We start from the raw sequence: 24,829 nt of genomic DNA, 5'->3' as shown, positions 1-24,829 counted from the left end.
ACCCATTGACCCTCAAAAACACCCCAATGGTCCCCTAATACACCCATTGACCCTCAAAAACACCCCAAAGGTCCCTTAATACACCCATTGACCCTCAAAAACACCCCAATGGTCCCCTAAAACACCCATTGATCTTCAAAACCACCCCAATGGTCCCCTAAAACACCCATTGACCCTCAAAACCACCCCAATGGTCCCCTAAAACACCCATTGACCCTCAAAAACACCCCAATGGTCCCCTAAAACACCCATTGATCTTCAAAAACACCCCAATGGTCCCCTAAAACACCCATTGACCCTCAAAAACACCTCAAAGGTCCCTTAATACACCCATTGACCCTCAAAAACACCTCAATGGTCCCCTAACACACCCATTGACCCTCAAAAACAACCCAAAGGTCCCTTAATACACCCATTGACCCTCAAAAACACCCCAATGGTCCCCTAAAACACCCATTGACCCTCAAAAACACCCAATGGTCCCCTAAAACACCCATTGATCTTAAAAAACACCCCAATGGTCCCCTAAAACACCCATTGATCTTCAAAAACACCCCAATGGTCCCCTAAAACACCCATTGATCTTAAAAAACACCCCAATGGTCCCCTAAAACACCCATTGATCTTCAAAAACACCCCAATGGTCCCCTAAAACACCCATTGATCTTCAAAAACACCCCAATGGTCCCCTAAAACACCTATTGACCCTCAAAAACACCCCAAATGGTCCCCTAAAACACCCATTGACCCTCAAAAACACCCCAATGGTCCCCTAAAGCACCCATTGATCTTCAAAAACACCCCAATGGTCCCCTAAAACACCCATTGACCCTCAAAAACACCCCAAAGGTCCCCTAAAACATCCATTGATCTTCAAAAACACCCCAATGGTCCCCTAAAACACCCATTGACCCTCAAAACCACCCCAATGGTCCCCTAAAACACCCATTGACCCTCAAAAACACCCCAATGGTCCCCTAAAGCACCCATTGATCTTCAAAAACACCCCAATGGTCCCCTAAAACACCCATTGACCCTCAAAAAACACCCCAAAGGTCCCTTAATACACCCATTGACCCTCAAAAACACCTCAATGGTCCCCTAAAACACCCATTGACCCTCAAAAACACCCCAAAGGTCCCTTAATACACCCATTGACCCTCAAAAACACCCCAATGGTCCCCTAAAACACCCATTGACCCTCAAAAACACCCAATGGTCCCCTAAAACACCCATTGATCTTAAAAAACACCCCAATGGTCCCCTAAAACACCCATTGATCTTCAAAAACACCCCAATGGTCCCCTAAAACACCCATTGACCCTCAAAAACACCCCAAAGGTCCCTTAATACACCCACTGACCCTCAAAAACACCCCAATGGTCCCCTAAAACACCCATTGACCCTCAAAAACACCCCAATGGTCCCCTAAAACACCCATTGACCTTAAAAAACACCCCAATGGTCTCCTAAAACACCCATTGACCCTCAAAAACACCCCAATGGTCACCTAAAACACCCATTGACCCTCAAAAATACCCCAATGGTCCCCTAAAACACCCAATGGTCCCCTAAAACACCCATTGATCTTCAAAACCTCCCCAATGGTCCCCTAAAACACCCATTGATCTTCAAAACACCCCAATGGTCCCCTAAAACACCCCTTGATCTTCAAAAACACCCCAATGGTCCCCTAAAACACCCATTGATCTTCAAAAACACCCCAATGGTCCCCTAAAACACCCATTGATCTTCAAAAACACCCCAATGGTCCCCTAAAACACCCATAGATCTTCAAAAACACCTCAATGGTCCCCTAAAACACACAGTGACCCTCAAAAACACCCCAATGGTCCCCTAAAACACACAGTGACCCTCAAAACACCCCAATGGTCCCCTAAAACACAGTGACCCTCAAAAACACCCCAATCGTCCCCAAAAAACCCATTGATCTTCAAAAACACCCCAATGGTCCCCTAAAACACACAGTGACCCTCAAAAACACCCCAATGGTCCCCTAAAACACACAGTGACCCTCAAAAACACCAAAATGGTCCCCTAAAACACAGTGACCCTCAAAAACACCCATTGACCCTCAAGCACCCATAAAACACACAGTGACCCTCAAAAACACCCCAATGGTCCCCTAAAACACAGTGACCCTCAAAAACACCCCAATGGTCCCCTAAAACACAGTGACCCTCAAAAACACCCCAATGATCCCCTAAAACACAGTGACCCTCAAAAACACCCCAATGGTCCCCTAAAACACAGTGACCCTCAAAAACACCCCAATGGTCCCCTAAAACACAGTGACCCTCAAAAACACACCAATGGTCCCCTAAAACACAGTGACCCTCAAAAACACCCCAATGGTCATCTAAAACACCCAATGATCTTCAGAAATGCATACTTAATATCAAAAACACCAAGATTTCTCCATAAATACATCTTAACCCTCAAAAACACCCCAATGGTCCCCTAAAACACCCATTGATCTTCAAAAACACCCCAATGGTCCCCTAAAACACCCATTGATCTTCAAAAACACCCCAATGGTCCCCTAAAACACACAGTGACCCTCAAAAACACCCAATGGTCCCCTAAAACACAGTGACCCTCAAAAACACCCCAATGGTCCCCTAAAACACAGTGACCCTCAAAAACACACCAATGGTCCCCTAAAACACACCCCAATGGTCCCCTAAAACACACAGTGACCCTCAAAAACACCCCAATGGTCCCCTAAAACACAGTGACCCTCAAAAACACCCCAATGGTCCCCTAAAACACAGTGACCCTCAAAAACACCCCAATGATCCCCTAAAACACAGTGACCCTCAAAAACACCCCAATGGTCCCCTAAAACACAGTGACCCTCAAAAACACCCCAATGGTCCCCTAAAACACAGTGACCCTCAAAAACACACCAATGGTCCCCTAAAACACAGTGACCCTCAAAAACACCCCAATGGTCATCTAAAACACCCAATGATCTTCAGAAATGCATACTTAATATCAAAAACACCAAGATTTCTCCATAAATACATCTTAACCCTCAAAAACACCCCAATGGTCCCCTAAAACACCCATTGATCTTCAAAAACACCCCAATGGTCCCCTAAAACACCCATTGATCTTCAAAAACACCCCAATGGTCCCCTAAAACAAACAGTGACCCTCAAAAACACCCCAATGGTCCCCTAAAACACACACACACACACACACACACACACACAAAGACCTTGAAGACACCCTAAAATCCCCACAAACGCTCTAAAACATCCACTTACCTCACGATTAATCCCGTGACCCCTGTGTGAGCATAAGAGATGTTCATTAGGTTTGCAAAAGCAGGTATGAAACAGCCCAGGAGGTCAATCTGTGAGGTTTTACCCTGTGGTTTTATTCAGACGTTTTACAAAAGGCCGATAGAAAACATCAATCAGTTCAGACAGAGGAATGTGTCCACATCTTTCACATTAACCAGGAAACAAACAGGAAGACTCGGACACATTTCACACAGCTGGTCATGTCTACAGGAACCAGTTAGCAGCACGACCACGACGCATGCAGGAAATGACATCAGATTGAGGCCCTACAACGCGCATGGGGTCAAAGGTCACAGTGGATACACGTCGTGTTGCGACCGCGGCCTCTGATTCACGAAAGTAGCTAATAAAGCGTAATTAAATAATATGTATATAAACTCTGGAGTCAGATATTCAATCACCGATCTGAACTCGGATATAAATGTGATCACAGTATCATTTCTCAGGATCGCAAACAAAAACAATTAAAAGAACAACGGAGAGTTTGAGGTTATAAAAGTTGTAGTCAGTCGTCCAGGTGCTAGCGAAGATTCTTGCTAGAAAAACCAGCAGGTCTTGTCTTGTCTTCTAGATGGTTTTTGAGAGGTTTTATGCTGCGTTCACACCAAACGCGAATAGAGCGTCAAATTCGCGTCTAGCTTGAAGATTTTGAATCCATTCACGCGAATAAATCGAGCGTTTGAAGCAAAATAGACGCGCATTTAAGGCGCCCCGGGAGCTCAGCTCGCTCTCACTCCTGTATGTGTATTTTAGGCTACAATAAAATAAAATACGTCATAAAACGCGTCTCTTAATTTTCATAAAAAAAAAAAAAAAAAAAAATGAAGCATTAATAGCCACACAAATGTGGCTCAGGCAACGCATATTGATTATCTTCACTGCGTATATTTATAACAAACGAAATATAAAACACAACCATGCCTCTTTTCGTTTGCATTTAAAAAAAAATATTAAACACATTAATATGTAGTTATATATGAATATCAAGTTTAAGATTAAACGATTTGGCAAGCAACAAATTATACATTCATGAGACCAAAGATAACCCGTTAGATCTACACAAGACGAATCATATCTGGTTAACGTGCCGTAAATTGACGGCAAAGCTCAAATTTTTCAACTCGGGCGTCAGACACGAATTTCCTTCAGCACGTGAATGCACAAAAAGCACCACTCGCGCCTAACTTGCGACACTCAATTTGCGTCACATTTGTGTAATTCACGCAAACCGGATGCGCGAATGAGGCAAAATCTCGTCCAACGCGCCGCGCTAAACGCATCTGCAGGACCTCCAGATGCGCGTCAACTACCTATCCATCGACTTTACATGGAATCCACTCGCTCCAGACGTTCTATTCACATTTGGTGTGAATGCAGCATTAGGCACTTTTTAAAAAGCAATAACAAGTACGTGCTGCAATCTCAGTTTCGCCACAAGGGGCGCTAGCAGACATTAGCGCAATGTCTACAGTCAGCTCAACTACGCCACAGCAGTTAAAACTCTTGCTAAGCAGGTTAGTTAAAGCTCGTTATCTGTAGCTAGTAGCTAAATAAAACAGTTTAATAGCGTTAGCGTGCTCATGTAGTGTGCTTTTGGCCTTCAACGTTTGCAAACAGCAACATAGCAAAAAGACAATGGACGTACTAGCGAAGCCTGCGAACAGACCCAAAATACACTGCAAAAAATGCTTCTTTTACTTAGTATTTTTGTCTTGTTTCTAGTCTAAATATCCAAAAATTCTTACATTAAGAAATTTTTACTACACAAGTAAAATGTCTTTTTTGGGGGGGAAAATAACTCAAAATGAAGAGAGTTTTTGATTAAAATAAGATAAATAATCTGCCAATGGGGTGAGAAAAATAATCTTGTTTTCTGTTTGAATTAAGATTATTTTTCTCACCCCATAGGCAGATTATTTATCTTATTTTAATCAAAAACTCTCTTCATTTTGAGTTATTTTTCCCCAAAACAAGAGAATTACTTTTGCTTGTCTAGTAAATACTTAATAAGAATAGGAATTTTTAGATGTTTGGACTAGAAACAAGACAAAAATACCAAGTAAGAAAAGCATTTTTTGAAGTGTAGATGGAGCAAAATAGATTTCACTTGTAGCAGTCGTCAGTTGGCGAGAATGCTTTTGTCCTGTTGCGTTGCAGTATTTTGACCCCCCCCCCAAACAAAAACGACCTTAAACTCGAAAAATCATTGCGTCTTCAAATACATTGTGAATACCCTCACCTAAAGGATTATTAGGAACACCTGTTCAATTTCTCATTAATGCAATTATCTAATCAGCCAATCACATGGCAGTTCTTCAGTGCATTTAGGGGTGTGGTCCTGGTCAAGACAATCTCCTGAGCCCCAAACTGAATGTCAGAATGGGAAAGAAAGGTGATTTAAGCCGTTTTGAGCGTGGCATGGTTGTTGGTGCCAGACGGGCCGGTCTGAGTATTTCACAATCTGCTCAGTTACTGGGATTTACACACACAACCATTTCTAGGGTTTACAAAGAATGGTGTGAAAAGGGAAGAGCATCCAGTATGCAGCAGTCCTGTGGGAGAAAATGCCTTGTTGATGCTCGAGGTCAGAGGAGAATGGGCCGACTGATTCAAGCTGATAGAAGAGCAACTTTGACTGAAATAACCACTCGTTACAACCGAGGTATGCAGCAAAGCATTTGTGAAGCCACAACACACACAACCTTGAGGCGGATGGGCTACAACAGCAGAAGACCCCACCGGGTACCACTCATCTCCACTACACATAGGAAAAAGAGGCGACAATTTGCACAAGCTCACCAAAATTGGACAGTTGAAGACTGGAGAAATGTTGCCTGGTCTGATGAGTCTCAATTTCTGTTGAGACATTCAGATGGTAGAGTCAGAATTTGGCGTAAACAGAATGAGAACATGGATCCATCATGCCTTGTTCCCACTGTGCAGGCTGGTGGTGGTGGTGTAATGGTGTGGGGGATGTTTTCTTGGCACACTTTAGGCCCCTTAGTGCCAATTGGGCATCGTTTAAATGCCACGGCCTACCTGAGCATTGTTTCTGACCATGTCCATCCCTTTATGACCACCATGTCCCCATCCTCTGATGGCTACTTCCAGCAGGATAATGCACCATGTCACAAAGCTCCAATCATTTCAGATTGGTTTCTTGAACATGACAATGAGTTGACTGAACTAAAATGGCCGCCACAGTGCCCAGATCTCAACCCAATAGAGCATCTTTGGGATGTGGTGGAACGGGAGCTTCGTGCCCTGGATGTGCATCCCACAAATCTCCATCAACTGCAAGATGCTCTCCTATCAATATGGGCCGACATTTCTAAAGAATGCTTTCAGCAGCTTGTTGATCAATGCCACGGAGAATTAAGGCAGTTCTGAAGGCGAAAGGGGGTCAAACAGTATTAGTATGTGTTCCTAATAATCCTTTAGGTGAGTGTATGTCAACAGGAACGCATTGCTCCGATTTTAAAGTTGCTAATATTCACTTTGATTTGGTTAAAGAAGGTGTGACGCATATGCGACGCAGATTTGAGCAGCAAATGAGGGTTTTATTGCATTGAGTTCAGTTCCGTAACAAATCATCCAGTCGCATAAGATCCGAAGTGTTTTATAAAAACAGTATCTCCACAGTGATTGGTCCGCGTGCCTGGAATGGGTGGGGTCAGTACATGTCCCGGTAGATCTCCTGCAGCAGCGGGTGCAGCGACGTCTCCGACTCCGTCTTCTTGATCTTTTGCACCAGCTGCGCATTCTCCGTCACCAGCTCCCGAAGGTCCGCCAGCTTCTGCAGCAGTTTGGGGAAGATGAAGCCGGCGTCAGGATGATTGAGCTGCAGGTGCTGATTCAGGGCCTGGAGGATGCCGTCCTGGATCTCCTCCACTTGATGGACGTTCATGAGTCCTGGACGATCTACACACACAGACCAGTTTTATTTGCACATCATTAAGTTGGCTTGAGAGCATTTACTAGCTTAGAAATAGTACATAGGATAGCAGTCTAATGAGCCTCTCCAACTGTCAACATTTCAAATTTTTACACTTAGAGAGGATCATTAGACTACACTATCTATCTATCTATCTATCTATCTATCTATCTATCTATCTATCTATCTATCTATCTATCTATCTATCTATCTATCTATCTATCAGTCCATCCAGCCAGCCAGCCAGCCATCTATCAGTCCATCGATCCATCTATCCATCCAGTCATCTATCAGTCCATCCGTCCATCCATCCATCCATCAATCTATCCATCCATCCAGCCATCTATCAGTTCATTCAACCATCCAGCCATCTATCCATCCATCCAGCCATCTATCCATCCATCCAGCCATCTATCAGTCCATCCATCCATCTATCTATCCATCCAGCCAGCCATCTTTCAGTCCATCGATCCATCGATCCATCCATCCATCCACCCGCCCATCCATCCATCCATCCATCCATCCATCCATCCATCCAGCCAGCCATCTATCAGTCCATCCATCCATCCATCCATCCATCCATCCATCCATCCATCCATCCATCCATCCATCTATCCAGCCATCTATCCATTCAGCCATCTATCAGTCCATTCATCCATCCAGCCATCTATCCATCCATCCAGCCATATTTCAGTCCATCTATCCATCCAGCCATCTTTCAGTCCATCTATCCATCCAGCCATCTTTCAGTCCATCTATCCATCCATCCAGCCATCTATCAGTCGATTCATCCATCCAGCCATATTTCAATCCATCTATCCATCCAGCCATCTTTCAGTCCATCTATCAGTCCATCTATCCATCCAGCCATCTTTCAGTCCATCTATCCATCCAGCCATCTTTCAATCCATCTATCCATCCAGCCATCTTTCAGTCCATCTATCCATCCAGCCATCTATCAGTCCATTCATCCATCCAGCCATCTATCAGTCCATCTATCCATCCAGCCATCTATCAGTCCATCGATCCATCCAGCCATCTATCAGTCCATTCATCCATCCAGCCATCTATCAGTCCATCGATCCATCCAGCCATCTATCAGTCCATTCATCCATCCAGCCATCTATCCATCCATCCAGCCATCCAGCGATCTATCAGTCCATTCATCCACCCATCCATCCACCCGCCCATCCATCCATCCATCCACCTGCCCATCCATCCGCCCATCCACCCGCCCATCCATCCGCCCATCCACCCATCCATCCACCTGCCCATCCATCCGCCCATCCACCCATCCACCCACCCATCCATCCACCCACCCATCCATCCATCCATCCATCCACCCATCCATCCACCCACCCATCCATCCACCCATCCATCCACCCATCCACCCACCCATCCATTCATCCATCCATCCATCCATCCATCCATCCATCCATCCATCCACCCACCCATCCATCCGTCCATCCATCCATCCATCCATCTTCTGATAGACTGCGTTGACTATAAAACCATCAAACTTTAAACTACTTTAAACTTAAAACTGAGAACCTTCGACCCTTAAGCTTTTAAAACTTTTGAAAGCGTTCTAGTCCGGCTTTCTCAAGCAAAAAAAAAAAAAAGTTTGTCTCTACAATTTTTTTAAACCAATTTTCTCCCACAATCCTACTGCAGTTCCATTATAAACCACTAGGGGTGGCCCAAACCTCACCTCCGCACAGGATGATGGTGGCCACGAACAGGGCGAGGTCGCTGTCGTCCAGCTCGAGAGCATTAAACTTCACCGCAAACTCGAACTTCGGCTCCATGATCTCGCTGAAGGGTTTCCGAAGACTGCGGAGGAACTCTCGGGTCACGAAGCCCCGCCCATTCGCCACCAGCAGCCCATCCTTATTCATGAGCGACGGCAGCATGGCGAAGATGGCCTCGTGGACGCCGTACTTCAACAGCGTCACCTGCGGGAGCCAAGCGGAGCTAGTCAAGAGTCGAGAAAAACATATTGGGCCTCATTCATGAAACTTCCGTATATATATATATATGAGCAAATTGGAAGTAATTTGCACGTAAAATTCATAAACGCTTCGTATACAACAGATTTGTTAGTTAAACGTGTGTATTAGTGAATTCCAAACATGTGTAAATAAGTAGCGCGTGCACGCTCATTCTTAATTAGCATAATTTTCTCAGGTTTGGATCCAGGATTTTGCATAAATGCTAAAGAGAGTAATTGGCCATATGACATGCAATTTGTCCCGCCCCTCCTCCACTGTGATTGGACGGCCTGGTAACAAACAACAGTGACGAGCGCTGCCTATTGCCCAAAGTTAAACAGTACAAACAAAACTAAACTAAAAAGACGGGCCAAATCAACTCTTGAAATATTATTAGTGCATCAAAATGCAGTGTCATCCGTTTGCCTAAATTAGAGCACAGATCGTTAAATATTTGACGCACCATTTACTCGAGGTAGGGAGCAGGTGTACTTCTCTTTCGTACCAACTAACATTTTGAAAATACGAACATTTTCGTGAATCCGAAAATTTCCGTCGGAACGGCTTTATGAACGATTTACACATAAATATGTTCTGCTTGTGTTTCATGAATGAGACCCATTGTTCGTAAAGCAATTCTTGCGTAAACTCTCGCACATATAAAAAAAGTAGTTAAAGGTCCCATGGCATGAAATTTTCATTGTATGAGGTTTTTCAACATTTAAAGGGTTAATTCACCTAAAAATGAAATGTCTGTCATTAACTCCTCCCCCTAATGTCGCTCCACACCCGTAAGACCTCCGTTCATCTTCACACACAGTTTAAGATATTTTATATTTAGTCCGAGAGCGTATGCAAGTGTATGCACACTATACTGTCCATGTCCAGAAAGGGAATAAAAACATCATCACAGTAGTCCATATGAGACATCAGTGGGTTAATTAGAGTCTCTTGAAGCATCAGAAATACATTTGGGTCCAAAAATAACAAAAACTACGACTTTATTCAGCATTGGCTTGAGGAACGACATTAGGGAGAGGAGTTAATGACATACATTTCAATTTTGGCTGAACTATCCCTTTAACCTCATGTCCGGATTGCATTACCTGGTCGTTTAAGAAAAGGTCGATGAATCCCGGGATGCTTTTGGCGAACTCCGTGAGTTCTCGCACGGTTTCCACAGTCGTGCATTGGCAGCGGTAAAACACGTGCACGCCGATCTCCTTATTGGGCGGAGCTCCGTTGATCACCTGATTCCAGACCAGCCCGTTTTCTGCCTGCCACAGCGAGTCCATGTCATGGATGACGAACGGCTGGAGGACACACAAAGACACACACTGCAAAAAACGCTTTTCTTACTTAGTATTTTTGCCTTGTTTCAAATCCAAATATCTAAGAATTCTTACATTAAGAAGTATTTACTAGACAAGTACAAATGATTGTCTTGTTTTGGGAAAAATAACTCAAAATGAAGAGAGTTTTTGCTTAAAATAAGATAAATAATCTGCCAATGGGGTGAGAAAAATAATCTTAATTCAAACAGAAAACAAGATTATTTATCTTATTTTAAGCAAAAACTCTCTTAATTTTGAGTTATTTTTAAGAAAACAAGGAAAATTATGTTGTTTTAATTATATAGCAAATGCATCTTGATTCAAAGGTCCCGTTCTTTGCGATTCCATCTTTCAAACTTTAGTTAGTGTGTAATGTTGCTGTTAGAGCATAAATAATACCTGTAAAATTATAAAGCTCAAAGTTCAATGCCAAGCGAGATATTTTATTTAAAGCCCCACTTGGCTACTTTTGCTCTCGGGGTCCCCCTACAGTTTGGAAAAAAATAATGTCCTCAACTACTGTCATAAGCTCTGTAATCCTACATCAGGGGACGCCATCGCGCGTGCATTTGTTGACATGACAACCCTGATAGCCCTGAACTAGTGATGCGTGGGTCGTCTCTTAACCCGCGGGCCCCGTATGTCTATTTAATGGTCGCGGGTGCGCGGCGGGTTGTAAAAATATATCCAGTGGTGCGGTGCGGGCCAAATAACTTCATAAAAGCGTCCCGCGGGTCGGTGCAGCACTAACAGTTCCCCGAACACTGCAGGAGGAGTTCACATGCAGGTGTTCTTCTGGCGGCGCGTGTGAAATGTCTTCATCCCAGGTACAGTCAGTGGCAGATGCTTCAGCATGTCATATGAATATAATTTCATGGGTTTTATTTTTTTCAAACGGCAAATAATCACCATGCTCACGTTTACAAGCCAGCGTCATTATAGTAGTCTATTGGTTAGCGTTTTCCAGAATCTATATGATACTTCAGTTCAATGTTTGAGTGGTAGCTCACCGTAACAAGCAGGACAGCATCGGTCGGGCACGCCTCCTTCAGCTCACGCCGACGAGCAAACGCTGGTCACATGTTGATCCTCGTCCGGCCTTTAATCCCATCACTTTTTCATTTCCTCTTATTGCTTTCCTCCAACAAAACCTTTTATTTCTTATGTGTCTGTGCTGCTTCGGACATGACTATATTATCCGACGAACAAAGTTAGGCTCGCACGTTCGAATGTAAGGAAGTGTGTGTGTTGGTGGAAGTGACGTCGAAAAGCAGTCGAATTTTGTAGTTCTTTTTGTTCTCGGGTTACTACCCGAAACCCGAAGTTTAAAAGTACAATTAAAAACGATACAGACCCCGTCAGGCTATGGCAGACGTGTCATTCAACCTATTGTAAGTCGATTTATCATCACAAGAGTCTTAAAAAATATATTATGAAGGTTGAAAAGTTACCTAGTGCTGCTTTAACAGAAGTTCCCTTTCAAAGCCTACAGCGAGCGGCCGGTTTGGACGACACCGCTGCACTTCCTGCTGTGATGACGTCACTAGAGCCGTTTGTTGGCTCCGCCCACAAGAACACGCGAAATAGGGGGCGTGGTCTCGCTGCTCTCCCGCGTGGAGAAGAGCGCGCATTCAGCGCCTGCATCGCCCCGTTATGGTAAGAGGCGGGACCTTTCCGGGCAAAGTGCGCTAAGCTACTGTCCAATCACAACACAGGAAGCGCTGGCCCAATCAGAACTCGTTACGTGTTTCTGAAGGAGGGACTTCATAGAACAAGGAAATCATCAGGCCGTTTGTAGGACAGAGGAAACAGCGCCGTACAGATAAGACAACGGTGTGAAAAATACTGTGTTTTACACGCGACACATGAACTCATGTTATATTGCACACTGTGAACATAACCAAAGCTTCGAGAACACGCGAAGAACGGGACCTTTAAGAATTGTTAGATATTTAGACTGGAAACAAGACCAAATGACTGAGTAAGAAGAGCGTTGTTTGCAGCGTACCGGGCTTGCGTTGGTCTTCCCCGTCAGGATGTTTCGAGCTTTCTTCTTGGTCATGTTGAGGTTCTTCAGGTAGGCGTTGTTGACCCGTTTGGCGAGAGACTTCAGGTCTGAACCGCTGGAGGTGTGAGAGCATTTTTCTCCCGCCAGCAGACCCGCCACCAGCTTACGCTTCTCCGCCTCCGGCATCCGTCCGTATCGGATCGCTACCAACACACAATCACACCAAATACTGCTTTACTGAGTCTATCATTTCAGGCACATTTGTTGACCAAGGTCATTATTATTCTCAAATGGTTATATTTTGAAATATTTACAATGCAAAAAATGCTTTTCTTACTTAGTATTTTTGTCTTGTTTCTAGTCTAAATATCTAAAAATTCTTACATTAAGAAATATTTACTTATTTTATTTATATTTATTAGACAAGTACAAATTATTGTCTTGTTTTGGGAAAAATAACTCTAAATGAAGAGAGTTTTTGCTTAAAATAAGATAAATAATCTGCCAATGGGGTGAGAAAAATAATCTTGTTTTCTGTTTGAATTAAGATTATTTTTCTCACCCCATTGGCAGATTATTTATCTTATTTTAAGCAAAAACTCTCTTCATTTTGAGTTATTTTCCCCAAAACAAGACAATTACTTTTGCTTGTCTAGTAAATACTTCTTGTTTTAAGAATTTCTACATATTTTGACTAGAAACAAGACAAAAATACTGAGTAAGAAAAGCGTTTTTTGCAGTGACCAAGGTAGAGTAACAATGTTGACAATATTATACATAAATCAGTTTTTTAAATTAAAAGCAACTTGTTTCACACTGTTTTTGAAACGGATTACTTCGATTGTTTCGCTCACCGTCGTGGGACATCCCGAGCATCAGGCACTTCTGAAATCGGCAGAACTGGCATTTATTCCGACTTTTCTTCTGGATCTTGCAGCTGCGTTCACATTTCTCATATTCCAACTTCATTCGAATGGTCCTCCGGAAAAATCCCTGAGAGACACAGAGACACCGTCCAGTTTTCCGGGTCTGGGAGAAGAACAAACCAAGGGGATTTTTTTTTGGAGTGTGATGCGAGCGTGACCTCTGACCTTGCAGCCCTCGCAGGCATGGACGCCGTAGTGAAATCCCGAGGCTCTGTCTCCACAGATTCGGCACTCCATGTTTAGCCCCGCCCCTTCCTCACGGCCCTGCAGGAGCTGCTCCGACAGAGGCGACATTTTGCACAAATCTACACACACACACACACACACAACCAGTGACATTAGCAGAGGCGGAAAAACTACACAACTTCATTACTCAAGTAAAAGAACTACTGGTCAAATATTACTCCGTTACAAGTGAAAGTTGTAAAAACAGATTTTTACTGCAGTAGAAGTACAGAAGTATTTGTTTTCAGAAGTACTTCAGTATCAAAAGTAAATGTCCTTCTTTATGTCGCCGCATTATTGTATTATAGTTGTATAAATGCACATTATGCCATCATGGTTTAAGCCAGTCAGTGACGCTCCATCTGACACACTAGCAGACGACTAACTTAAACTCATTTAAATACTTGTAGAAAAGTTACAAAGCTGCTGTCACTTTAAGGCCGAATGCACGGATCCAATACACTGATACACATCTGATATTCTCACACTGTTCACCTTCACTGAAGACAGAATCAACTTTGTTTATGTGAATCCTCCACTAAATGAGCATTTGGACATCCGTCTTCTTCCATTTTGCTCTAAACTATAAATCAGTGTTTAATAAATGCTGTGAAATCATTGAACTTCACGAGACTCTACAAGAGTGATTCCTGAAAGGCTTTCTGCAAAAACCCAAACACCTTTTAAAGAAGAAAAAAATCATCACTGACTTTCAAAGCTGCGACAGAAACGACTTTCCACTTCGAGGACCTTGATAGAAATGTAGTGGAGTAAAGAGGACGATATTTGTCTTTCAGATGGAGTGAAGTTAAAGTCAGAAGATTACAGAAAAAATAATACTCCAGTAAAGCACAGAGACTCAAACAGTGAACTTCAGTACAGGACTCGAGTAGATGAGCTGAGGGACTGTCCAGCTCTGGTAATAAGTTACTGTAATTTGATTATTTTTACCTTGTAAAAGTAAAGTAAGGGATTACTCTTTTTTCTGTAATTTAATTACAGTTACTTTGATGTAATTGAACTAAATACTAGATATAAATATATATAATACAATAGTGGAATTAACATCAACATTTAAAGTCTAACTTTAAAATGCATGTTTTTATCTATCCATCTCACGTTTAAACCTTTGGTCAGTTAATAAGAATTGATTTGTTTTATATTTTGTATTTGAATGAATTAAAAGAGTCGTTTCATATCTATCCTTGAATCTCTAAACGAGTCGAGGTTGATATAGGATCTGGAAAGTAATTAGTAATTAAATACTTTTTGGAGAGAGTAATTAGTACAGTAATGTAATTACACTATTGACTATGTAATTAGTAACTAGTAATTAATTACTTTTTTAGAGTAACTTACCCAACACTGGGGAATCTTGTGCGATAAAAGTTTGCAAAAGTAATCACCCCCAATTTATGAAGCGGCGAGAATAGAGTTAGTGCGCAAAAAAACGAAATAACGACTTATATAGTGATGTCCGATTTTAGAACAAAGCTTCGAACCGTTATGAGTCAGTGAATCGATTCATGATTCGGATCGCGTGTCAAACTGCTGAAATCACGAGACTCTGTCGATCCGAATCATGAATCGATTCACTGACTCATAACGGTTCGAATCATAAATCGATTCACTGACTCATAACGGTTCGAATCATGAATCAATTCACTGACTCATAACGGTTTGAATCATGAATCGATTCACTGACTCATAACGGTTCGAATCATGAATCGATTCACTGACTCATAACGGTTCGAATCATGAATCGATTCACTGACTCATAACGGTTCGAAGCTTTGTTCTGAAATCGGCCATCACTCTATAAGTCGTTATTTAGTGTTTTCCCGCACTAACTCTATTCTGGCCTCTTCATCAATGATTGTAGAGCCGCTGTAGTGAGATGGGCTTTGTAGCGACGTCTTTAGTGCCTTTATGGGTCTTGAGAGAGGAAATGACATTGGTGTCAATGAAGGCCTTTCTGAGCCATCTGATTTCAACACTAATATCTTCATCTGTGTGTGAAGATGAGCGGAGGTCTGACGGCTGGCCAACCACAGGAGGAATTAATCACACTATTTACATTTATGGCTGAACTAACGCTTTATTATGTAAGTAATTGGCGTCCATTCCCCTCACCTGTAGAGGTCGCTGTAGGGTCAGGACTCGTTGTACTTTGCTCCTCCAATTCATTCGCCTCCTGTCGGTTCGTCTCCCAGCTAAGCTCCGCCCCTTGCAGATTCTCGTCGTCCTGAGGCTCCGCCCTCACATCCAGCTCCAGGTTAAGCCCCGCCCCCGCTCCAAGATCACAAAGCACATCCTCAAGTCGCTCGTCATCCGGCCCCTCCCCTTGGCTAATGCAGGGGGAGGAGCCTTCGTTCGCCATACAGACTCCGCCCACTGCGCCGGGATCTCTGGGTAATCTGGCCACAACAGCCGAGTCTCTTCCGTCCATCTCCAGAAATTCAAACACGCTCATGAGCCGCTTCGGTCATAACAGCATCTGTAAAAATCAAACGTGTCACACACATGCCGAAAACACGCTTTATGCGTCATAATTCATTTCTGCAGCGTTTCGAAGGCATTATGCTAACGGTGAAAAGGTTTGTTGAGCACAGTTTCAGTTTGGAAAAGGAATTTGAGGTGGCCGTTGTACATTTTATTGGCACAGAGCAGCAAAATTAAGACATTTTCTAAACCAAAGACACTTTTTTCAAAGCAAATTGAGGATGGGAAACTCAAATAAGCCATGACTGCACTCGCTGTTGCCGGTCAGAGTCAGGTGGTCTCTTAATCTAGGGGGAGGGGCGCTGTCATTCTACTAAGCATCTGATTGGACAGAAAAGTCCATAACAAGATGATGTCATCAATATATTTGGTCTGTTGTCCCAGAATTACACTAACATAGATAAGCTCAATTATAACTTTAATAAAATACTATTTAATTAAAAAGTTTGTATATTGGTGAACTTCTGTCTGGAAGTTTTTCAACAGAATATTCAAATGAGCCAAGACTGTTCAAACTCCAACTGACAAAATTCAAATTTTGACAGTTGGAGAGGCTCATTAGACTTCATTATCTATCTATCTATCTATCTATCTATCTATCTATCTATCTATCTATCTATCTATCTATCTATCTATCTATCTATCTATCTATCTATCTATCTATCTATCTATCTATCAGCCAACTTAAAGTTTGTCTACAAACGTTTTTTTCTCGTTTATACTGTATAATTATATCCTCATGTCTTTTGTACTGTACCTTGTTCTTAAGTTTCATAAAGTCCCACAAGTGCCTGAAGAGTGTGTGTGTGTGTGTGTGTGTGTGTGTGTGTGTGTGTGTATTCGAGGAACAGTTGAAATAACACAACACTGATTTGACAGCTGTATGGTGTTCAGAAGACACCAGAGACCTGCGGTCCGCCCACCCCCGACCGACAGACGCACTGCATTCTGGGAACTAACACACACCAGCTGCAGAGACATGAAACGTCTGCGACTGAAGCCCAAATGTTCACAGACTGTCTTTAGACCTCTGACACACACACACACACACACACACACACACACACACACACAGATCGGAGTTTCTCAGTATCAGTTTCAGAAACAAACAATGAGAGCGTCAGAATGAAGAGCAGAGGTCGGTCCGGCGCGTCACTGGAGCTTCACACATCTCATCTCTAAAGTCTACGAACAGGGACATTAACGGCCCACAAACCAACGCCGCAGCCTTTGATCACGAGTCCTGCAAGTTTGGGGAACAGATTCTAACATCCAAAAGAAAAATAGAATTAAATCACACGCTAGCTTTGTCGTGAAGCAGAGACGAGTGCAGAAAACAAGCTCAACCAAACTAAAGAGGTCAAATAAAAATAACAGGTTTACGTTAGAGTTAGTCTACGCTCATTATAATCTGCTTCACGGCAAAACTAAACAAACAAAAAACAGTCACAAGATTTATTTAAGGGTTAAGGCCGTTCACACCAACGATAATTATAACGATAATAATAAAGATATAGTGCTAAATATAAATGAATAACAGAGTCCACACCACATCTATAACGATTACAGAGGAACAATATCATTGGAATCCATTTTTAGAACGATGGACGATAAAAACATTGACAGCCAATCAGAATCCTGCTTTAAAGAGCTCCAGCATTTAAAGCAACAGACGACAAAACTGCAGCGCTTACACCAATCAGGCATAACACTATGAACACTTTCCTAATATTGTGTTGCTGACCCGTCGACTCCGGACTCCACTCGACCCCTGAAGGTGTGCTGTGGTATCCGGCACCAAGATGTTAGCAGCAGATCCTTTAAGTCCTGTAAGTTGACTTGTTTGTTCAGCTCATCCCACAGATGCTCGATTGGATTGAGATCTGGGGAATCTGGAGGCCGAGTCGACGCCTCAAACTGGTTGTTGTGCTCCTCAAACCATTCCTGAAGCATTTGTGCTTTTTGTCAGGAGCATTATCCTGCTGGAAGAGCCACAGCCACCAGAATACCGTTTCCATCAAAGGCTGAACATGGTCTCAGCAATGCTTAGGTAGGTGGAGCGTGTCAAAGTAACATCCACATGGATGGAGGACCCAAGGTTTCCCAGCAGAACATTGGCCAAAGCATCACACTGCCTCCGCCGGCTCGCCTTCTTCCCATAGTGCATCCTGGGGCCATGTGTTCCCCAGGTAAGCCTTCCTTTCGGCGGGGTCAGAGGTCACCCTGACTGGTCCATACGCCTCAAACTGAGCTGCTCTGTGTATTCTGACAGCTTTCTATCAGAACCAGCATTAACTTCTGGAGCAGTTTGAGCTCCAGTAGCTCGTCTGTTTGATCGGACCCCACGGGCCAGCCTTCGCTCCCCACGGTCATCAATGAGCCTTGGCCGCCCATGACCCTGTGGCCGGTTCTCCACTGGTCCTTCCTTGGAGCACTTTTGATAGATACTGACCACTGCAGACCGGGAACAGCCCACAAGAGCTGCAGTTTTGGAGATGCTCTGACCCAGTCGTCTAGCCGTCACAATCTGGCCAAACTCGCTCAAATCCTTACGCTTGCCCATTTCTCCTGCTTCACACACATCAACTCTGAGGACTAAATGTTCACTTGCTGCCTAATATATCCCACCCACTAACAGGAGCCGTGATGAAGAGATCAGCAGTGTTATTCACCGGTCATAATGTTATGCCTGATCAGTGTATATTAAAAAGAGCGATCGGGATACATTTAAGTGGGTTTAACACTATAATCATTTATAAACTGCTTTACAACAAAACTTAAAATAGTGAAATAAAACTATAAAACTAAATAGTAGCCACATTTTATTTTAGGGTTAATCTATAATCTTTCCAATCTGTGCCCAAATAAACAAGAGCACAGGTCGTCCTGTTACAACGCCGACCCTCACTGGAGCTTCAGCTGCGTCACGATTGGTCAGATGAGCGTGATGTGGGTCAGTGTGCGGATCAATGAGTGCGTTCAAACACACGGATCTCCTAAAGAGCTTCACATACGTCACCGTGAGGTCAAAGGTCACTGCGAGCCGCGCGGCATGCCACTACGCATACTTATAACGTTTATTCAAATGCAAGTCATTTTTAAGTACACAAAATGATTATTAAAGGGTTAGTTCACCCAAAAATGAAAGTTATGTCATTAATTCCTCGCCCCCATGTGGTTGGACACCCGTCAGACCTTCGTTGATCTTCAGAACACAAATGAAGATATTTTAGTGTAAAGCTGAGAAAGGCTTCAGATAGGCCTCCATTGGCATTCAGTCCATTCCCACTCACAAGACCCATAAAGGCCCTAAACACATCGACACACAGCCCATCTCACTACAGCGGCTGGACAATCACTTTACAATGAGACGAGAGAAGTTATTGTGCACAAAAAAAATCAAAATAACGACTTTATCCGCCAAGTTATTGACGTGAACTTGGGATGGCGAAAACCAAAGATTTTCTTTTCTATACCGAGCGTCATTAGTCGGTTGAAACCGGTTAACCGATTAGTTTAAAATATGCTGCGCTATTTGAAATAACAGCCGCGAGCCACGCCTGCAGTTTCGCAACTCTGTCGCATCTCTCTGCCGCTCTCACACACACACACACACACACACACACACACACACGTAACGAGTTCTGATTGGGCCAGCGCTTCCTGTGTTGTGATTGGACAGCAGCTTAGCGCACTTTGCCCGGAAAGGTCCCGCCTCTTACCATAACGGGGCGATGCAAGCACTGAATGCGCGCTCTTCTCCACGCGGGAGAGCGGCGAGACCACGCCCCCTATTTCGCGTGTCCCTGTGGGCGGAGCTTTAGTCAACAAACGGTTCTAGTGATGTCATCACAGCAGGAAGTGTAGCGGTGTCGTCCAAACCGGCCGCTCGCTGTAGGCTTTGAAAGGGAACTTCTGTTAAATAAAATATCTCGCTTGGCATTGAACTTTGAGCTTTATAATTGTACAGGTATTATTTATGCTCTAACAGCAACATTACACACTAACTAAAGTTTGAAAGATGGAATCGCGAAGAACGGGACCTTTAACATCCCTGACGTGAACTCGACGCATGCGTGAGAATATGACGCAGCTCCGCCGTTCATGACCTGAAGAGGAGCGAGACCGACACGGAAGACAAGAACTCGGCGGATAAAGTCGTTATTTTGATTTTAGTGCAGACAATATCTATTCTCGTCTCATTGTAAAGTGATTGTGCAGCCGCTGTAGTGAGATGGGCTGTGTGTCGATGTGTTTAGGGCCTTTATGGGTCTTGTGAGTGGGAATGGACTGAATGCCAATGGAGGCCTATCTGAAGCCTTTCTCAGCTTTACACTAAAATATCTTCATTTGTGTTCTGAAGATGAACGAAGGTCTGACGGGTGTCCAACCACATGAGGGAGAGGAGTTAATGACATAACTTTCATTTTTGGGTGAACTAACCCTTTAATGTGCCTGTCGTGTTCAGTACACCAGTATTACATTCTAAAAGCTCAAATGAACTTTTGACCCCAACAATGTGAAAGGCAGACGACCTTTGACCTCTTATGGAAAAAGCCCTAACCACCAAACCGGTGAGCGCTGTAAGAGCAGAGGATCATGGGACTGGAAGCAGACGCGTTGAAGGGGTTAAAGAAGTCTTCATGGCAAACGCAGCGCTTGAAGGACGACTGCGGTGAGAAATGACCCTCGGGGTGACTAACAGATGGCCAGCGGGGAGATCGTTCTCTCGTTCTCAGGAGAATCCAATGTAAAGAGTTTTATCGCTAAAAACAGATTTTTAAAGCAGAAGTCTCTAACTTTCTGCGGAGTCAACAGCTCTGTTGCCTTCTGTGGCCTTCAGATGAGCTCAAGAACAGTGTGTAGAGTAGAGGTCTTCACAGGTCCAAACATTCGTACCCGAGCCCGAAGAGACCCGCGATGTTCCACACAGACCCGACCCGGACCCGTCTATTACTTGATAACTGGAACCGAACCCGGCCGGAAGACACAGACCCGACTGGACCCGACTATCTCATAATCCACTAGAAACTGCTCTTAAAGGTCCACTGAAGTCAAAATTTAAGTTGTTTAGCTTTTAGTATGACTGTGTTAGCCTTAAAGTTATGAATACGCTGGTGTGTTCCAAATGTGCATTTAGGAGATATAAACATTCAAAATGTACAGTTTCCCACTTCCGCTAAAACGAATCTCAGATTTTGGTGACATCATCGCATACTTCACTTTCTCGTCAAATGTTTTGTCCAATCAGAATGCTCTCTAGAATCTAAAGCCCGCCCCCTACATTGTTGAAGCTGAAATTGGTCAGTTGTTAACACACATTTACTCATTTCTACACGGTGAAAGGCACAGCGCACACTATATATGCGATAGGAAACCATTCAGTGTAAATATGCTTTCATTTGAGGCGAATTAAGTCCGTTTTCAGGTTGGTTTCGCGCGCACACACACACACACCAACGGCTCTGGTCTAAATTTAGACTACAGACACGAGATGCCGATCATATGCGCGAGTCGGCGCTGACAACAAACATCTCGACCCATTTGAGTTCTGCACCGAATGCTGCATTACAGAGCGATGTGGAGGAGATTATGATGATGTTAGAGGAAACTGACTTTACCAAACAGAGAGAGAGGCTCGCTCTAGTCAAACTGTATATTAACCAAACGCTATTGGCTGTTTCAAAAAAGGGGAGGAGCTGCTAACAGCTGGAGCCGTTTCAGGGGAAATCACGTCAACACACTGAATAACGCGGCACGTTTCACGGCACTTCAGTCGGCCTTAAGTCAATAAACTAAGCTGTGAAAAATAACTGTCTCAGCCTACCTAACGATACAGCCGTCGTCTCGCTCCTACCCGATTCTGATATATTACAATATTCCTCTTGTTGTTCCAAGCACGCTTAATTGACTCATCATTTCAGCTGTAATAGTCGACTTTATGTCACGGTGACGGATTTACAGCAGGGCATTTCGGCTCGAGCTAACACGCATAATAACTTTGACTGTTTGCTCTTTTAAACCAATAACGATTGCTCGTTCAGAGCCACGGCCGCTGACGTTAGCATGATTTATCTGCCATAATCTGCCGCGTCTGACTACCAAAACTTTAACGTTTCGACTGACTCTCAAACAAGACTAGCATTATTTTTAGTCCCTGCGGAAGCTCGGGTTCACATTAAACTATCTAAAGTTAGCTGGAGCACCTGAAATAAGAGCTTTTTTACGCAATTTGAGCGTCACAGAAAACATTTATGTGACCGTTCACCTGAGGTCTTGTTGCTGATTTGAAATATATTCTTGAGAACATTATTACTGTGCGCATGCCCGCTTTCTAAACGGCTGAGAGAGAGAGCGCGAGAGAAAGAGAAAGAGAGTTCGTGTGTTTTTATATTTCGAAACCTTATTTCCCGGCTTAACTTTTCTTATCCTAATTTAGCAATTTGCAAGATATCCAAAACACACAAGCCGTGCTGACTCTCACTGACTCCAGGTGTTCTCCGAGTCCGATCGACGTACATACGCTACAGCGTTAAACAGACCCGGGTCCACGGGTCTCGTGTGCCCCATGAAGAGCTCTAGAGCAGTGAGACGTGTTCTCTGAGCGACCAATCACGCTTCAGGCTGACAATCCCATGGACGAGTCTGGGTTTGGCCGTCGCCAGGAGAACGGGACTCGCCTGACTGCATTCTGCCAAGTGTAAAGTTTGGTGGAGGGGGGGTGGGGTTGTTTTTCAGGGGTTGGCCCCTTAGTTCCGGGTAAAGGAACTCTTAATGCTTCACCAAGACATTTTGGGCAATTTCATGCTTCCGACTTTGTGAGCGATTTAACAACAACACGCTTGAAACAAGAGGACAACACTACAATGCACGGCGAACCTGATGAGCGTTTGTGCGGAGTTTGTTGTTGTTTCTTCTGAGCTGTTGTTTTCTGACACAACTGCGGCGTAACAGGCATTCTTTTATCATTTTATCTTTGTATATTGTTTATAATGAACTGATTGAAGAACACTAAGAAGGGTGATGTCTAAGGAGGAGGAGGGGGGTAGTGAATGACGTTTAAACGTTAACTACAAAACATCGAGAGAGAGAGAGAGAGAGAGAGAGAGAGAGAGAGAGAGAGAGAGAGAGAGAGAGAGAGAGAGAGTTGACAATACAGACTACAGTGAGGAAGGAAGGGGCCGCTAGATGTCCGTCTGGACACTTGTGTTCAATACAACACAAGACCAGAGCAGAGACGATCACACACACTTCATTATCACTTGATTATCACACACACACTTCATTATCACACACACACTTCATGATCTGTGTGAGACACTACCGAGCCGGTGATGTGTTAATATTAAGCGGCAGGTCGTGACCTCTTGGGGGTCAATGAACGGAAACCACCACAAACATCTCAAAGTTCAGATCAACACACACGAGAGAGGGGGCGACTCTGGCCTTGGCGGATTCATCGTGTTTGTATTTCTGAGCCTGTGATGAAGAATGAAGCCACTCAAACTGATTCTACAGTGTGTGTGTGTGTGTGTGTGTGTGTGTGTGTGTGTGTGTGTGTGTGTGTGTGTGTGTGATTGGTAAACAAACAGTGTCGCAAGAGGACAGATCATCCTAAAAACCAGCCAAAACAACTTTACCCTACAAACAACACAAGCCACATCTCTCCATCTATCTATCTATCTATCTATCTATCTATCTATCTATCTATCTATCTATCTATCTATCTATCTATCTATCTATCTGTCATTTTGTCTATCTATCAATCTCGGTCCGTCCATCCATCCATCCATCCGTCTATCTATCTGTCCATCCATCCATCTCTTTATCCATCCATCTCTTTATCCATCCATTCAATCATCTCTCCATCCATCCATTCAATCATCTCTCCATCCATCTATCCATCTCTTTATTCCTCTATCCAATCATCTCTCTATCTATCCATCTATCAATTCATCCATCTCACTCTCTATCATCCACTCATCTCGCACTCTCTCCCTCTCTCTCTCTATCTGAAAACTCTCTTTGAAACTTTATAAGTTCACGGTCTCGGTAAATAAACCATCAGAGTCTCGTATGACTCGATCCGCTCCTCGTGACAAAACGGAAAAAACAAACTTACGAGACTTTAACCGCGTGAGGACGACCGATCCCGAGGGTTTCCTCCTCCCGTTCGCGGTGTTATTCTCCGGGCGGATCAGCGAGTGCACGGGACGCGCGCCATGTTTACCGGGACGCGCTCCGCTGCGCTTCATCACACGGGAGTCCCGACGGCGCGAGCGCTCCGGATTCCCCGCGTCACGGCCCCACTCCGGTATTACGTCACAGCGGCTCGTTTCATTAACCCTATAAGAACCTCGTGTGTTTTTGTTTTTGAATATATGCGGATATCATTTAAATATGCGGCATATTGTTAAAATGTCCCTTTAATAGCCTATATATGTTGCTCCTAACTGAAGCACAAACTATATTTATACACTTACGTGCGTTTTCAGACTCACTTCCGGTCACCGCCAGCAGATGGCGCGCTCCGCCACACAAAACAAACAAAAACCGAGCGAATATCTGTACAAAGTT

General features: G+C 43.7%; 1 protein-coding gene across 1 annotated transcript; it reads right to left on the bottom strand.

Annotated features, from left to right (window-relative positions):
- Positions 1–6,871: 6,871 nt before the first annotated feature.
- pparda (peroxisome proliferator-activated receptor delta a) lies at positions 6,872–24,551 on the bottom strand. Its single transcript, XM_067415186.1, has 8 exons — positions 24,375–24,551; positions 15,884–16,247; positions 13,691–13,830; positions 13,454–13,592; positions 12,600–12,802; positions 10,364–10,570; positions 8,978–9,221; positions 6,872–7,253 (listed from the first exon to the last, which is right to left on the bottom strand). The coding sequence occupies exons 2-8, from the start codon at positions 16,221–16,223 to the stop codon at positions 7,006–7,008; spliced, it is 1,521 nt and encodes a 506-aa protein (XP_067271287.1). The 5' UTR covers positions 16,224–16,247; positions 24,375–24,551; the 3' UTR covers positions 6,872–7,005.
- Positions 24,552–24,829: the final 278 nt, after the last annotated feature.

This window comes from Pseudorasbora parva, chromosome 14 (assembly GCF_024679245.1).
Source record: "Pseudorasbora parva isolate DD20220531a chromosome 14, ASM2467924v1, whole genome shotgun sequence".
NCBI classification, from domain to species: Eukaryota; Metazoa; Chordata; class Actinopteri; order Cypriniformes; family Gobionidae; genus Pseudorasbora; species Pseudorasbora parva.
This window is presented reverse-complemented; position numbering and strand designations above follow the sequence as displayed.